This window comes from Aristolochia californica, unplaced genomic scaffold, assembly GCF_029961685.1.
Source record: "Aristolochia californica isolate CCGP_79_NKW_82.1479 unplaced genomic scaffold, dmAriCali1.0.hap1 SCAF_16, whole genome shotgun sequence".
Lineage (NCBI taxonomy): Eukaryota > Viridiplantae > Streptophyta > Magnoliopsida > Piperales > Aristolochiaceae > Aristolochia > Aristolochia californica.
Genome location: NW_027181837.1, coordinates 13,228,369 through 13,244,977, shown reverse-complemented (window position 1 = coordinate 13,244,977; position 16,609 = coordinate 13,228,369). Strand labels below are relative to the sequence as shown.

At 39.6% G+C, this 16,609-nt stretch overlaps 2 protein-coding genes across 2 annotated transcripts; one reads left to right on the top strand and one right to left on the bottom strand.

The window, feature by feature from the left end:
* Positions 1-6,811: 6,811 nt before the first annotated feature.
* Positions 6,812-7,972, bottom strand: LOC137952621 (uncharacterized mitochondrial protein AtMg00810-like). Its single transcript, XM_068799692.1, has one exon. The coding sequence runs from the start codon at positions 7,970-7,972 to the stop codon at positions 6,812-6,814; it is 1,161 nt and encodes a 386-aa protein (XP_068655793.1).
* A 4,063-nt stretch (positions 7,973-12,035) lies between these two features.
* On the top strand, positions 12,036-16,023 carry LOC137952620 (5-amino-6-(5-phospho-D-ribitylamino)uracil phosphatase, chloroplastic-like). Its single transcript, XM_068799691.1, has 6 exons — positions 12,036-12,044; positions 12,128-12,268; positions 12,405-12,470; positions 14,428-14,537; positions 15,639-15,769; positions 15,899-16,023. The coding sequence occupies exons 1-6, from the start codon at positions 12,036-12,038 to the stop codon at positions 16,021-16,023; spliced, it is 582 nt and encodes a 193-aa protein (XP_068655792.1).
* Positions 16,024-16,609: the final 586 nt, after the last annotated feature.

The following is a 16,609-nucleotide window of genomic DNA, read 5'->3' as shown; positions in this document are numbered from 1 at the left end:
CACTGGTGAAGCAATGCACGGAAGACAGGCAGTAGGATGGGATACAGTTGATGCACATATGCTAATAAGCATGAGTCTTCCGGCTTAAGAAAGGAGCGTTCCTTTCCTTTAAGTGGGAGGCAACCCTTTCAAGAACAGGGTTCCAAAGGGTCTTATGTAGCCTGATTGCTAACATAGAGAGCCCAAAGTAAGAGGTAAGCAGCACACCAACAGAGCATCCCATGGTAATCACCATGGATTCTGTCTCCAACTGGTTGAGGTTGGTAAATGAAATTTGCTCTTTCTCATCTCCAAATTCACATGGTATGACATTGGTCTTGACATGGAGAAGGAAACTAAGATGGAGAAGTAGTGGGAGAAGAAGAAGAAGAAGAGGAAGAAAATGAAGAAGAAAAAGAAGAATTCAGATAAGTGGAGATTTTTCAGTTTCTTCTCTTTTGTGGCTTTAGTATTTCTTGTATCTTGTGTGTATTTCTAGGATTATGCAACTTTTGATATTTTTATTTATCTTTATTTTATTTTTTTTGGAGTGGTTGGTTGCTGACAAGGTTAGTTTCAGAATTTTTCAAGGTTGCTGATTTGTGTCAAACATGGTCAACTTGAAGTTTCCAATTAGTCCCTTTCTAGGTAGTCCTCGGATATGAATGTGGGTGAAGTCATGTCTTTACAAGTGTTGGACTTCCTAAATTCCACTAAGTTACTCATTAGTATGACATTTTTTTATCATTCTAGAGCAATGTCTTTAGACCAACTACTTGAAGGAGCAGAACTGTGCTCAAATCTTGTTTGAGTCAAGTTGTGTTAGTTTATTCTTCACATTTAACGGTGGGTGATCCGGTGCTATCCTTAAAGAGTTGTTGGTTGTTATTACTACCCTTAAATGTGGGTGGTTCTGCCTTTGTGTTTAAGCGGTATCTCTTAACTTGTCTTATATCCAGTTTGCTGGTGTATGGAGTCTTATCGATTGGCTAGTCGTGGTAATTTCTTTTCTTGCATGGTTCTATACAAGCTAGGTCTCTATGATTTGTGGTTCCCCTGCTTTAGGTGGAGAAGTACTGAGTATTTATAGTTGTGAAAGCCTGTACAATTTGCCAAAAGTGGAGGTGAAGTGTTTGGCCAAAGTAATCGACTAGAGTCAAGTTTCTAAAGATATCCAAGTAATGGGGAGAATGGATGATGAATAGTTTGTGTTTATCTACCATGAAGTGGCTGATTGCAGAACAAGTTGAAGCGGGACACATTGAAGCTAACAAGTGACCTAAGTTGTGCTTTCTAAAGATCTGAAGATCTGTGAGCAGATTTTCTCTTTGAAGACTATAGGAAGATAGGGCTCAAACCCACACGACCAAGGAAAGCCCACATATCCAAGTGTATTAGAAGATGAACCCAAACCCATAAGACCAAGGAAGACCCATGCAGCAAAGTAGGGGTAGCATCGAGCCGAGCCCTGCCTATGTTCGAGCCGAGTTTGATTTAAATATTTCGAACTCGAACTTGAGCCAAGCCCAGTCTCGAGCCTAAAATTGTTATCGAGCTCGAGCCCAAAATTTTTAACCGAGTTCGAGCCGAGCTTTGAACAGAGCTCGAGCTTCAACATACATTTAAAACTTTTTAAAAAATATATATCAAATAAATTGTATATAAAATTATGTATCATTTTACATAAAATTGGACATGACCTTTACATAAAATTAGGCATAACCTATATATATAATACCTGTATAAGATTGGGCATAACATCTACTTAAAATTGGGTATAATCTATATATATATTACCTGTATAAAATTCGGCATAACCTCTACTTAAAATTGGGCATAATCTATATACATAATACCTGCATAAAATTATCCATAAATACTCCATAAAATTGTATATATATTCCATAAACACTCCATGAAATTGTTTATACACTCCACACACCTTAAGATAGTTTAAACATTCCACCACCACTGCTAGTCAAAAACTTCTCACCCACTCCACACACCTTAAGATAGTTTAAACATTCCACCACCACTGCTAGTCAAAAACTTCTCACTGCTTGAACTGCCATGCGCTGCAGAAAAACCATTGAACATACGCAAATTCATCACGCGCTTTCACTTTCCATTTGTAATGTTAGTAGTGTGGGACAAAAGGCGATTTACCAACTTGGCTAGTTGGCCAGATACGACGCTCGAGAAATTCCATATTTCGGAGATATGGTTGTCCACCAAGATGCATGTCAAAAAAATTCACAATCTTGAGATCAAATCATGTCGAGAGTTTTTAATTAAGCTAAATTATTAACCATATCATATTTAGATCTTAATTCAAAAGCAGTTGTGCTGTAACGAACAACACCTGAAAACGTTTTGTGTGGATAATTTGGAACGAGGTAAGCTGTAATTAGGATGAGAAGAAAGGAATTAATCAAAGTCATGTATCTGACCGAGAAAAAAAAGTTGCGGCAGATCTTTCTGTGATTACTCATAAGAATAATATTGTGATAAAAAAATTAAAAGAAAAAAAGATAGAAGCGATTCAGATTTGCTTTAAGCAAAAGAAAACATGCTCTAATCTGTGTAATTTGTTGAGATGGTTTTATTCGCCAATTATAGACGCCATAGATTACAGATTCATTTTTGTTCTTTGAGTCTATGGATCCATTTTCCGTAAGTTCCGGTGATCTGGGCGAAAGTATCGTAGTTAGCAACAGCTAATGTGCTCTTCTCGATAGATGGCAGAGTAGAAAAAGGGTTTTTAGTGTTTTACAGGCAAAATTGAAGCGGGGTTGACAGCTTCCGAGAGAGGATTGAAAACAAAGGAACAATTTATCGATCGATAAAACTTAACATAAAACTAAACCATAAATGTCTGCATAAAGAGGAAGAAAGAAATAAATACCTGAGACCATGTTGCTGGAAATTAGCGACCCACCGAGAAGAATGGAAGCGAAGAAGAGGAGAAATACAGACGTTCCCATTGTTCTTGTTGTTTTCCGAGTTGAGACTATTGTGGGAGAGAAATAGGCAAAAAGAGAGTGAGCAGGCAACGCCGAACGGAGCTGCAAAGACCAGGCCGCGCCGTTGGAGCATAGAAATGCTGTAATGGGCAAGTCAGTGAGCTGCAAAGACGAAGGCCAGAAATGTAGGGCAATTTCCGGATTAAATTTCTGTGAGAGGAGAAGGAGAGGCAGATTTGCCCAAACGAGAGGCCAAAACACAAGAAAGAAACACGTATGAGACACACATCCAGCAGGTATTGGACCTTTCTCGTCGCCTTCGCCTCTCAGAATTGCGGCCTGAACAAGGCACCATATGCCATGGCCTCATAAGTGCAAATGGCGGAGAAGGTCATGGGAATCGCAGAGACGGAATGGTTGACTCTCTTCCGGTCCTTATACCGAGACTCCAGAAAATTTCCCAAATTCTCCCAAACCGTCGAGCCGAACCTGAATTCGGTCGAATTCGGTTCGTTTTCCCAAACGAGCTGATTTTGAATCTCGGAACTCGTGAGATACCGAACTGAGCCGGTACCGAGCTAAACTCGAGCAGTTGGCAAGCCGGCTCGGTTCGAAACCATCCCTATATCCAAAAGAGATATAGAAGACGGATACAAGATGGGGGAGACTAGAATAAGTCCATAAACCTTCTTCCTCTTGTTTTCTCTTAAAAGGTTTTTTTTTTTTTTTCCCATAAGTTAAATTCATTGAGTCTTGAAAATCAACATAGTATCGTAGTTTTGATTTTTAGGACTCCGTCCGACTATAGTTTGCAGCTCTCCGTACGGATAAAAAAAAGACAAAAACGATAGTTTAGGATTCCAGTTTTTTATTTTTGCTCTTCATCCTATGCTGCTGCTGGAGTATGATATTTGGTTCAAGTCATCTCTATTACGCCTACTGCTAATACTGGTTCAAATTATCTTCTCCATTACTGCTACTGCCTGCTGTTATCATCTGGTCATCTTACGATTTCATTATTCCGCTGGGCAGCATCCCAGGCACTAGCCAGCCAGCCACCTCCATTGCCGGAATTCACCCTCCAGCGACGAGACGAGTTGTTTCATTTTTGGAGGCCGAAGACAACAGAATATTGCCGACGACGCTGGCTGATTAATCCCCGCCAGCTTTGTTGCCGTTTCTGGATGAGTTTTTACATTCCGGTGCTGATAACTCTTTCTATCCTCACTCTACCGAGAGACGAGCACAGAAGGCTATAATTCTGGACTGTTACTGATTATCTGGTATTACTTTTCGGGAGTTACTGCTGTCGATTCTCCACGTGCTCTGTTGTTGTTTCTGGAGACTGGTGATCTCTTTGGCTCATCTCTTGTTGTTGCTCTGCTGTAGAAATAGGAGGGAAGATTTCTATATGAGTTTCAATCCCGAACGATGCTGCAGTTTCTTTTTTTTTAGAACATTCTTTAGCTCGTCTTCATCGCCAGCTTGGAGACCGAAGGCTCAACTACTCTGCATCAGTTCTGGAAGTTTTTTGTTGACATTGATGTTACGAAAGGAAACCAACCGAGAAAGGATCTTATTTCCATAAAATATTTGCGTGAGCCGGCGGCCACGGCGATGCTTCTGCTGCTGTCCTGCTCTGTTCGGACGCCAGCTGCCCAAGGAAGAAGATGACTGTTGCCAGATTTTTCATTTCCTAAGTTAGGAAACCGAATCCAGCGGTGTTGCCGGGTTGGCCGTCATCCCTGTTGGGAAAGTTCCTCTGCTGATTCTCTGGGAGATACTCTGCTGCTGTCGGAAAATTTCGGTATGGTTTTCTGCTCTGTTCGGAAGCGGGGAGGAAGACGAGTTGCCAAATTAGATGTTTCCTAAGTTAGGAAACATCAGTTAATCAGCGGGGCCGCTCTGTTATGCCGAGACCCAGACTCGCCCGAGTCAAGCCAGCGAGCCAGTGAACCAGGAACCCGAGGGGCTTGGTTATGGCCAAACCAAGTCAACTCGGAACAACCCAGACCGGGTCAACCTGACCTGGGCCACTTATTTTTTACCTCGATATAATGCCTAATTTTATACATATTTCGGTGTGACTAGGTAAATTTTTTCTGTGGCTGAATTATTATTTTCTGAAGAATTAACAGGTTATTCCTTGGTCATCATATTATTTAATACATATACTTGCATTGGATTATTTCATGGGTCATTTTACATGGATTATTTTGGTTTGTGTTAAATGGGCCCAAGCCCATTTCAGCTACTGCTATTGTGTCTCTTTTGATGAAACATTATTATTAAAGAAGATGTAGCCTCATACCATTATTTGTTTGTCCCCATAAAAAATATCAAAAATATTTGTAGTTTGGAGTCCATGACGGAGGAACTTAATACCCTGTCAAAAATATAAAAAATATTTGTGTTTGGGAGCCCATGACGGAGGAATTTAATACCCCATCAAAAATATAAAAAATATTTGTGGTTGGAATCCATGACGGAGGAACTTAATACCCCGTCAAAAATATCAAAATTATTTGTGGTTGGGAGTCCATGACGGAGGAACTTAATACCCTGTCAAAAATATAAAAAATAATTGTGGTTAGGAGTCCATGACGGATGAACTTAATACCCCGTAAAAAATATAAAAAATATTTGTGGTTGGGAGTCTATGACGGAGGAAGTTATTATTACATTTATGTTACTTTCCCCATTAATGTCACATATTACTATACCACTTGAGAGTCGTTGCCCTATAGAGGGACACGGTGGTGGAGGTGGACACTTCAGAGCAATGTCGATAGACACACTACCTACAGAAGACGGAGTGTGCCCTACATCCAGCATGAGTTAAAACTGGAGTATGGAACAATGTCTTAGTGGCTAGGAGTGATTTACTCTCACTGATATTATACCAACTGGACCTCATGAACGAGAGCACCAGCGTGAAGGGAAGTGTTGGAAGATGAAAGCATATTGGAAGATGTGCCATTTTATACAAAAAAAAAAATATTATACATCATTTGCTGCAAGCTAGGAGTTCATGTTGTTCTCTCACCCCCAACTTGAGGGGGAGTGTTGGAAGATAGGGCCCAAGCCCACATGACCAAGGAACCCACATATCCAAGTGTATAGAAGACGGGCCCAAGCCCATAAGACCAAAGAAGACCCATGCATCCAAGAGATATAGAAGACAGGCTCAAGGCCCACAGATCAAAGAGAAGGTCTATAGGCCCACAAACAATGATGGCAGGATGGTAAATAAAGGATCATCTCATAGAGATGACATTGATGTAATTAAGTTAAAGTTCTAGGGTTAACACCCTAAACCCTAAATCTTAAGTTCAGGGATATTATTGTAACACAATAGTTTCATAAATCTATAAATAAAGCTTCAAAGGGAGGGTTAGGAATCAAGTCCATAACCCTTCTTCCTCCAGTTTTCTCCCAATGGGTTTCTCTCCCTTTTTCTCCATGAGCTAAATTCATGGAGTCCTGACAAAGACCTAAAGTAGGAAATATTGTTTTATTGTTTTAATTTGATATGCTATTTAACAACCAAAAGTTATTAACTTATGCTTGAGGAGTGGAAAAAAGTTTGATACAAGCAAGCCCTTTTAGTGCTCTATGAATTCTATTTCCTAGTTAGTTTCCTAGAGTTAGCCTAGTTTTAGTTTTCTTACGTTTATTGTCCTTCATAAGATAAGGACTGAGTGTTAATCGATTTCACCGAACGAAGGTAAACTAAGAGATCGATTTCTATTTCGATACCTGATTTTCTGTTCAATACATAGATATAGAAGTTTAAGACAAAAATTACAATAATGCCCTTATAAGATACAAATTTATAATAATGCCCTTATATATGATAACATCCCCCCTCAAATTGATGCCGGTAAGTCAACCAACAACAATTTGTCAACCAAAAATTGATGTCGCTGCCGAGTCATGACTTTGGTGAAGACATCAGCCACTTGGAGATCCAAAGAAATGTAAGGAAGAGATATCACCCGACTATCCAAGGTATTGCGGATAGAATGACAATCAACCTCAATGTGCTTGGTACGTTCATGGAAAACAAGGTTGGTGGCAATCTGAATAGCACTAGTGTTATCAGCAGGAAGAGGGGTAGAAGTAGTCTGAGGGAATTCAAGCTCTGCAAGAAGACTGCATAGCCATACAATCTCAGAACAGGTAGTAGACATGGCACGACACTCATCTTCAATAGAGGATTTAGAAACACGATCTTGTTTCTTACATCGCCAAGAAATTAAGGCATCACCTAAAAACATACACCAACCCCTAGTAGAGCGACGGGTATCCGGACACCCAGCCCAATCAGCATCACTATAAGCAATAAGTTGAAGAGAGGAACCTGTAGGAAAGAATAACCCACGAGTAGGAGAACCTTGAAGATAGCGGATGATGCGTCGAACTGCAGCAAGATGGAGATGACGAGAAGAGGACATAAACTGACTGACCTGATGAACAACATAGGAGATGTCAGGGCGAGTAATGGTCAAGTAGATGAGACTCCCAACCAGGCGCCGATAGAGAGTAGGGTCATCGAGAAGGTCCCCTTCTTCTTTCCGGTATTTGACATTTACCTCCATAGGAGTATCAACAGAAGAAGTGTCCTTCAAACCAGCCAAGGTAATAATATCTTGAATATACTTATGTTGGTTTAAGAAAATATCATTGGCCTGATGATGGACTTCCAGTCCTAAGAAGTACGTGAGCTGGCCAAGATCTTTCATATGGAAAGTGGCATGTAACACCTGCTGCAGCTTGGTAATCTGTCCGAAGTCAGTGCCAGTAATAAGGATGTCATCCACATAAACCAGGAGAATGACCATGCCCGCGGCAGACTTATGATAGAAAAGAGAAGAATCATATTGACTCTGTGTAAACCTGTGGAGAATAAGAGTGCCACGAAATTTCTCAAACCAAGCCCGGGGGGTTTGCTTAAGCCCATATAGAGGACGACGAAGCTTGCAAACCTGATCAGGAGAGGAGGTAGTCATACCCGAAGGGAGCTTCATGTATACATCTTCCTAGAGGTCACCGTGGAAAAAGGCATTCTTCACATCCATCTGATGCAGCGGCTAGGACCGAGAGGCTGCAATCGCGAATATAGTATGGACCGTGGTCATCTTGGCAACCGGCGCAAAGGTTTCCTCATAATCAATCCCATATCCTTGTTTATTGCCCAGAGCTACTAGGCGAGCTTTGTACCGATCCAAAGAGCCATTAGAGCGAAGTTTGACAGAGAAAACCCATTTACTCCCAAGAGGCTTAATAGTAGGAGGGCAAAGAATAATATCCCAAGTGTGATTCTCCTCAAGTGGTCGAAGTTCTGTTTGCATTGCATTCTGCCAAAACTCATGTGCCATGACCTGTTTGTAACAAGTGGGAATGGAAATAGAGGATAAAGTAGCGATAGGAGAGACAATGGAGGATAAACCATACCAATGAGGATGCCTAAAAGGGCGAGTAGACCAGCGAAGAGCGGTGGAAGCTGGAGCAGGAGTACGATCAGGCGCCAGGAGAAGATCGTGAGGGGGCACAAAACCAGGTTTGAACCTTTCCACAATTGGCGGAGAATCATCAAAGCAAGGTAGAAGAGATAAAGAGGCAGATGGCTGCTCAACACGAGATGGAAAAAAATATTGATTTTCAAAGAAAACCACATTTTGAGAAACACGTATACGACGAACATGTGGATCATAACAAACATAACCTTTTTGAGGGATAGCATAACCAAGAAAAGCACACTTAACTGATTGGGCTATAAGTTTATGTCGTTCATAAGAAGGGAGATGCACAAAACAAACACAACCAAATGTCTGAAGATTATAATATGAAGGAGAATGGCCAAACAACTTAAAAAAGGGAGAAACATGATGTAATGTAGGAGAAGGTAAGAGATTGATCAAATGAACCGAAGTAGAAAGCGCTTCACACCAAAAACGAGAAGGAATAGAAGATTCAAGTAAAAGTTCTGATCACATCAAGAAGATGACGATTTTTCCTCTCAGTGACACCATTTTTTTGCGGTGTCAAAGGACAAGAGCGCTGAGAGACGATCCCTTTGCTTTGAAGAAAGTCCTGAAATTCATTAGACATGTATTCGCCGCCAGAATCAGAGCGCAAGACCTTGATGCTGGTAGAGAATTGAGTCTCTATAAGCGCAAGAAAACTCTTGAATACTAAAAAAACTGCAGCCTTAGCCCGTAGAAAGTAAACCCAAGTAAACCGACTACAGTCATCAATAAAGGTGACAAAATACTTGTAATGCGCATGAGAAACAACAGGTGCAATCCCCCAAACATCAGCATGAATAATATCGAAACATTGTAAGGCATGAGATGCATTATGAGGAAAAGGGAGAACTTTGCTTTTGCCAAGTTTGCATGATGGACATTCAAAAGAAAGATCAAGAGAAGAACAAGCTTTATGTCCCAAGACACCTGAATTAAATAATTTTTGAAGTACATCAGAGTTGGGGTGGCCTAGACGTTTATGCCACATCTTAGGTCCAAAATCAACAACATTACATGCAAAGGAAAGGAAAGGAAAACTAGGACTAATTGTGGGAGGAAAAACATAAAGAGGAAAGAGTTGTTCCACCTTAGGCCCCTTCACGATCATCGTCCCGGATACTTGATCCTGCACAATACAACCAGATCGAGAGAAATGGACATTACAATTATTATCGACCAATTGACCAACAGAAATAAGATTTGTGGAGAGGTCAGGAGACACAACAACATCAATTAAATAAGAGGAAAGATCACCAACATCACTGATAGGCAGAGAACTGCCATCAGCGGTGTTTATTTTCTGATTTCCATCATAATTGCGGACATTGAAAACAGAAACAACAGTATTGGTCATATGATTAGAAGCTTCGGAGTCAAAATACCATAGCTTAGAAGAAACTTTAGGATTACCTGAGAGCCCAAAAGTAGAGAAAGCAAAAATGATCATTTGTTGTACCATCTCAGGAGTGAGTATGGTCGGTGGGGCAGAAGTTGTAGGTGCAATAGGAACAACGGGCGAGGCAGCAGGCAATGCAGTAGAACTAGAGGCACCAACATAGGCATGATAAGCAGTATACGGCCTCCTTGCAGGTCGAATGGGGCAAGTAGATATGATATGACCTAGTTTCTTGCAGCAGCTACAGAACTTTCTAGGGCAATCCCGAGCAACATGACCAAAAGCTTTACAACTACAACATTGAACAACATGCATGTCTCATCCCTTATTCCTCCCCTGGGTTGCATAAGCCACAATGACAGGGGCACTAACACTAGCTCGATGCCAGCCTGAGTTGCTAGACGTCGCTCCTCATAGAGAAGTTCACTGAAACAAGCAACTAGAGATGGTATAGGATGATGATTCATCAGAATAGACCGTGCAATTTCAAAATCAGAACGGAGCTTCATCAAGAATTGATCTCTCTTGCTAGTTTGATGCACTACTTGAATAGTAGAGAGAGTAGTAACGGGAACAGTAGAATGAACAATATCAGCATAGTCCACCCAAAGGTTTTGAAAACCAGAAAAATATTCTTCGATGGATAGACTTCCTTGTGTGAAATTAGCCATCTCATACTACAATTGAAAACACCGAGCCGTATTGTCTTGATGGTAAACCTGGGCGAGGTAACTCCACATGTTAACCGCATTTCTATAAGGCTGTAGATTTAGAACAAAGTGAGGCTCAACCAAGCCAAGGATCCAGGTCATGACCCTAGCATCCTTGACTGTCCACTTGGACAAAGCCTCAACCTCTCGAGGTGCGGGATCAGTCTCATCTATATGACCCCATAACTCCATTCCCATAACAAATAAACGAAACTGAAATTCCCAGGCACTGTAATTTTTACCCGTGAAACTGATAGGGAACGCGTCTAACCTATCAGAGGACATGAAAAAAGCCAGAGGACTTGGGACTGAATCTCCCCTTCTTTCTTCCTTTATGAGAGGCTTCCCCCCTTACTACTCACTAAGATCACTTCACTGTCCGAAAATCGGAAGCAAAAGACGATGAATCGTTGTTCTGAGAAAGACTGCAGATGAAGTTAGTGTAAGAAACAGCTGACCCCGCCGTCGTGAGGCCTGAAGCTGTCGTCACCTACAAACGGCAACTACAACCCCTTCCCCTATTACTGAATCTCCCCGATGACGCAAAACTCCTTCTCCTGCTATTGAATCTCCCCAATGAGGTCTACTCGCGAAGCAAATGACTCCATGAGAGTCCACCGAAACCAAATCAAGAACCGAGAACCTAGATCTGACGAAACAGAAATCGGGAGGAAGATAACTCACCTCTGAGAGCACTGAAAATACTCCTGGCATCGACGATCTCCCGTAGCTCTGATACCATGTTAATCGATTTCAACGAAAGAAGGTAAACTAAGAGATCGATTTCTATTTCGATACCTGATTTTCTATTCAATACATAGATATAGAAATTTAAGACAGAAATTAAAATAATGCCCTTATAAGATACAAATTTACAATAATGCCCTTATATACGATAACACTGAGTTGTATTTTTGGAAGGTTGTTGTATTATTAATAGTGAAGTTTTGGGTGAGGGGGGAGAGACATGATTTTTTCTCTTCCTTTGTCCAAGTCTTATGGTATCTCTTCTCTTTCTCATCTCCAAATTTATGACCTCCATAGCTCTAATTACAATAAAATACTATACTATCCTCTCTTAATCTAAATACTTCATATATCCCAGTTTCTTCAAAGTTACTCCCTTACTTGTAGTGTCAAACACCTGAAGATCATTAAATGAGATATTATACCAAAAAGATTATGCATCTACCGTAACTTGGTGGCATGCCATTGGCATGTTCTACTTGGATATAGGCTACCCTACTGGTAGTTGTGTAAATATTATTTGAGTAATTAAGAGACTTCATGTTAATAGTGATAGTGATAGTTGTTATTTTTCTAAATTCGGTTGTTGATGAAAACTTTGGTTTTGAGGTTGGTGATGATATTAAATAATTTCAAATCTTGATAGAATCATGCTTATGAATGGTATGGTATCCTACAATTAGCAATATACAAAGCATCTGCAAACCAGATGAGGAAGGTTTTTAAATAAAAGAGATGGGAAGTTGTTCTTAGTCTAGCCATAGAGAAGTCTGAGATGCACTTTTTTTAATATTTGGTTAGTTCAGGGAGCCTATAGAAGGTTCAAAAGAATGGTTGGACGCTGTCTATACTGCTTGTATCCCTTGTGCAATTGCATCATGCCTTGATCGGATAAATCTGACTGCTGCTTTGCAGCGGATGGGGCTTCAAAAGTACTTCCAGGTAGAGGCATGCACTGACTGTAGCTCATCAAAATTTGTGACCAAATGCTAGTTGTTTACTGCATTTGTCATGAGGCTTGTGATATTACAGGCCATTTCACATGGTATAAATTTTTGACATATGTACTCAATCTCAGGCAATGGTGACGAAGGAGGATGGAATGGAGTCAATTGCTCATAGATTCCTTTCAACAGCCATCAAGGTATCAATGGAGACTTTTGCTTCTATTTTCCTCTTCTGAGATTGATAGTTTACTGGTGTAACTCATCATTGCATACAATATAATAGATATAGTTAGCATGGGTTTTGAAGATGTGATGAGGACAATGATGATTATGAGTGCTTTGTTGATACATTTGTTGAAGAAAGTCTTCTCTCTTTTCCTTGAGTTCTTGCTAGGTAATATTGCATACATTTTTTTCAGGAGCTCTAATGTTTACTAGCTTCTCCTTGAAGGAGTAGGCCACTAGTTTGTGGCAATAAACCTTTCTGAGAGTGGAGAAATGATAATGTTGTATCCATTGAATCGTTTGAAAGCATCTGTACTAATGGAGGTTTTACGTTTGGCTCTCTTTCCTATACTCCTTAATCAATTTAGCCATCGAGCAATGATTTTTTGGTGGCTAATTTTATACATGCTGGTACTATTAGTGAGAATAGTCGCACATAGATAAATATCAAGAAAAAATTATGTTATGATCCTGGGGTTAAGTACTTGGCTTTTTGCTACCTATTAGGTCGGTCTTTTGGGTAGTATTGGCTATATACATAACATTTGGTATCAGAGTTACACCGCAGTTGTGAGTTCGAATCCTGGAAGGGGCGACCTAGAGACCTATGTAGCGCAAAAAGGTGGTCCAGGTCGCTAGAGTGGGCCGTCGGCTCATAATGGTGGGAGTATTGTTATGATCCTGGGGTTAAATATTTAGCTTTTCGCTACCTACCAGGCCGATCTTTTGGGTAGTATTGGTTGAGTTGAGCCTCCTAAGTGACTAGTTATTTTGGGATGGAACTAGACTCAAATTTTAACTTGGTATTAGAGTAAAAGTTTGACTTAAGCTATTAAGCACCTAGCCAATGCTACCCAAAAGACCGGCCTGTTAGGAGCGGAAGGCATAGGTACTTAACCCCAGGATCATAACATCACACCCACCTTCATGAGCCGACGACCACGGCGGCCATACTCTAGCGATGACCCACTCTAGTTTCTGCTAGGTCGCCCCCTTCACTAGGTCGTCCCCTCCGCTCAGGACTCACGCCGCGGGGATTCGAACTCACGACGTAGCGCTTGCTCTGATACCAAATGTTATACACCTAGCCAATACTACCCAAAAGACCGGCCTATTAGGAGCGGAAGACATAGGTACTTAACCCCAGGACCATAACAATACACCCACCTTCACGAGCCGACGATCACAGCGGCCCACACTAGCAGCAGCCCATTCTCGCGACGGCCCACTCTAGTTTATGCTAGGACCCCCTTCGCGTAGGACTCTTTAAGCGCCGCTCAAGACTCTTCGAGCGACGTAGCGCCTGCTCTGATACCAAATGTTAAACACCTAGCCAATGCTAAGACCGGCCTATTAGGAGCGAAAAACATATATATTTAACCCAGGACATAACATAAGCCTAGTTTGTGCACCGGGGAGTTTGTATGTTGTATATGTTGTTATTCTTATGTGTAAGCTTCGGTATGAAGGGGAGTGTTAGTGGGAATAGTTTTATACAAATAAATATTAAGAAAAATTGTTGGTTTATAAGGTTGAATGATATGTCTCCTAAGTGGCTAGTCATTTTGGGGTGGAACAGGACTCAATTTTAACACTTAGTTCAATGGACATGTATATCAGGTGTACAATAATGATTTTATGCTCATTGTATTGCTTCCTTTTTTATATTTGCTGCTACCAAATAGTAAACATCATGGTGATACGACTCCCTGAGGTAAGCCGTTGAGTTAGATTTGGACCACCGCGAGGCTGCCCAAGTCTTGATTCGACTTGGGCGGTTTGACTCAGGATTTTGGAACCCGACTTGGGTCCTGGTTCCAAGTTATAACACGCTGGTTCACCTGAGCACTGAAATCACAGAAATGCCAATTGTTCTTGACTTTTACCTTTGGCTAAGCTGTATGCTTACAAAAATTATGTACCGTGCAGTTGAATAGGAAGCCATCCAAGTGTGTTGTATTTGAGGATGACCCAAGAGGCATTGCAGCTGCTCATACTTGCACTATGATGGCAGTGGCTTTAATTGGTGCTCACCCTGCGTAAGTATTTTTTCTTTCTCAAATTCTATTAAGTATATCCTACTTTTCTTCACTGGGCATATTTCAACTATTGTTTGCTCCGTTATAATTTTTTTATTTGGACTGGAAATGTAGAAAAGAACTGAATAATAAACAACTCCAGAGTACACACATTTAAAATTCACTGAAATTACTGTTCTAGTCCTTTCAAATTGTATTCTTGCGATGTATGCTGTCCCGATATTCCAAAAAGATGATTCTTGTTCATATCCAAAAACTCCACTACAAATTTGAGTTTTAGTCTATACTACCACATATAAATGAAACGAAGGCTTTTTGGATTCCAAACCGTAGATGATCTTTCTTTATGTGTAGTCTCAACTTGTTCATAGTTAGGGCTTTGGACTACTCCTATTGATGTTTGTAGAAAAAGGAACTTCTTTTGCTGCTAGGTCTTAAGAAACACGTTCATCTTGGCATCTCCTTTCTCACAAACCTTATCTTTTGTTGTTGAATGGATAGCATTCTTATGTGGGGTATGTTTCCTTAATGTTTCCCCAAGAAACAATATTATTTCCGTAAAACTTGTTAACATCTTTTTCGTTGCCAGTTTTCTCTTTTTATAAACTAGGAAACAGCTATCAATACCATAAAATAATAAGGGGAAATAATGGAGCAAGAAAAAGGGAAAGTTAAGTAAAATACATGTGACAAATACATGAAACATGTATAAAAAGGGAGAGTTAAAGTAAAATATTTTACTATTCATTTATCCGTTCAGTTACTATTTACACACTTAAGTGGACATATTAAAAAGGAAAGGAGGTTGGAGTGAGATCCAATCTAGCTAATCTTGGTTGCATCTAACATTTCAAAGGAATACGAAATATGATTTTTGTTTACTAAAAGGAGCTTTTTGTTTTCTACAGGTGAGATTCCCGAAATATGATTGAACAAATTCAAATCAGGAATACGAAATTCTGCTGAACTAAAAGGAAAATAGTGGACAAAGAAGATGGAAGCACTGGAGGAGAGAGAAAGGGTGGGAAGAAAATGGGAAAATGGAGCCTTTTCTGTTCTAGTCTTTTCAATTTCTGAAGATTTTTGGGTTTTTCTTCCAAGGGTGGCTGAGGTCTTCTGGGTTCTAAGTGGGTTGGAAAATGTGGCGGAGGAACTGTGTTTAGGTGGGTTTTTTGGTTTAGCGCTTGATGCTTTTGTTCCACTGAAGTTCTCAGATGAGACACTGAAGACAGGTAAGTTTATTATATATTTCTTTTGTTTTTAATAATTTTTCGATGAGTTTTTATAGCTTTTGTTTTTTTTTTTTTTTGCCTCTTCCTGCGTTTTTTAGTTTTATCCTATATAGATATGTATCTGTGCAGTGTATATTACTGTTTACGCTATGAACAGACAAACACCAGTGGTTCTCAATTTATTCTGCTTCGCCCCTTTTTGGATATTTTCTGGGTTCTTGTACTGGGATTTCGGCCATTCTTTTGGGTTGTAGGCACTTTGAGTTTTTCTGTCTTTATAGCCAGTGTTTTATTGGGATAGTCACTTATTTCTTTTGGGAGAGTTAGTCTGCAATGAACTTGAATTGAAGTGAAAAATTCAATTGAACTTAAATGAATTGATTCAATTTCAACTCATCATTAGGTGTTAGTGTAGACGAGTTCAAGTGTACTAGAAAATAAATTGTAGTTTTAGTACCCCCAAATGAAAAGTATGATAAAAATATAAAAATGAATAACCTTTTATAATATACTTAAATAGAACATATATTTAAACAGATAATTGACCAAAATAAACATGGTTACTACATTTATAAGTGATTTAACGTGTTGTATTAAAATATATTAATATCCTAATTAATAAAAAACTATATTATATTACTTAATGATTATAGTTTATTATAAATTAAAATAATAATTACGTGTGATTAGAAATTTTTATTAAAAATTAATAAAAAAGTAAAAAATAACATAAGCGAATATAATAAATAAATAAATAAATTATTTTGTAATAAACTAAGATATATTTTAACATTAAAACTCACTATTTTAATACAAGATAAAAAAATACATAATAAATAA

Excerpts from the sequence above, each read along its gene's own strand:
- LOC137952621 (XM_068799692.1), bottom strand. The coding sequence starts at position 7,972 with ATGAAGCTCCCTTCGGGTATGACTACCTCCTCTCCTGATCAGGTTTGC.
- LOC137952620 (XM_068799691.1), top strand. Across the intron at positions 12,269-12,404 it reads GGCTTCAAAAGTACTTCCAG|GCAATGGTGACGAAGGAGGA; the intron begins GTAGAGGCATGC and ends ACTCAATCTCAG. Across the intron at positions 12,471-14,427 it reads TCCTTTCAACAGCCATCAAG|TTGAATAGGAAGCCATCCAA; the intron begins GTATCAATGGAG and ends TGTACCGTGCAG.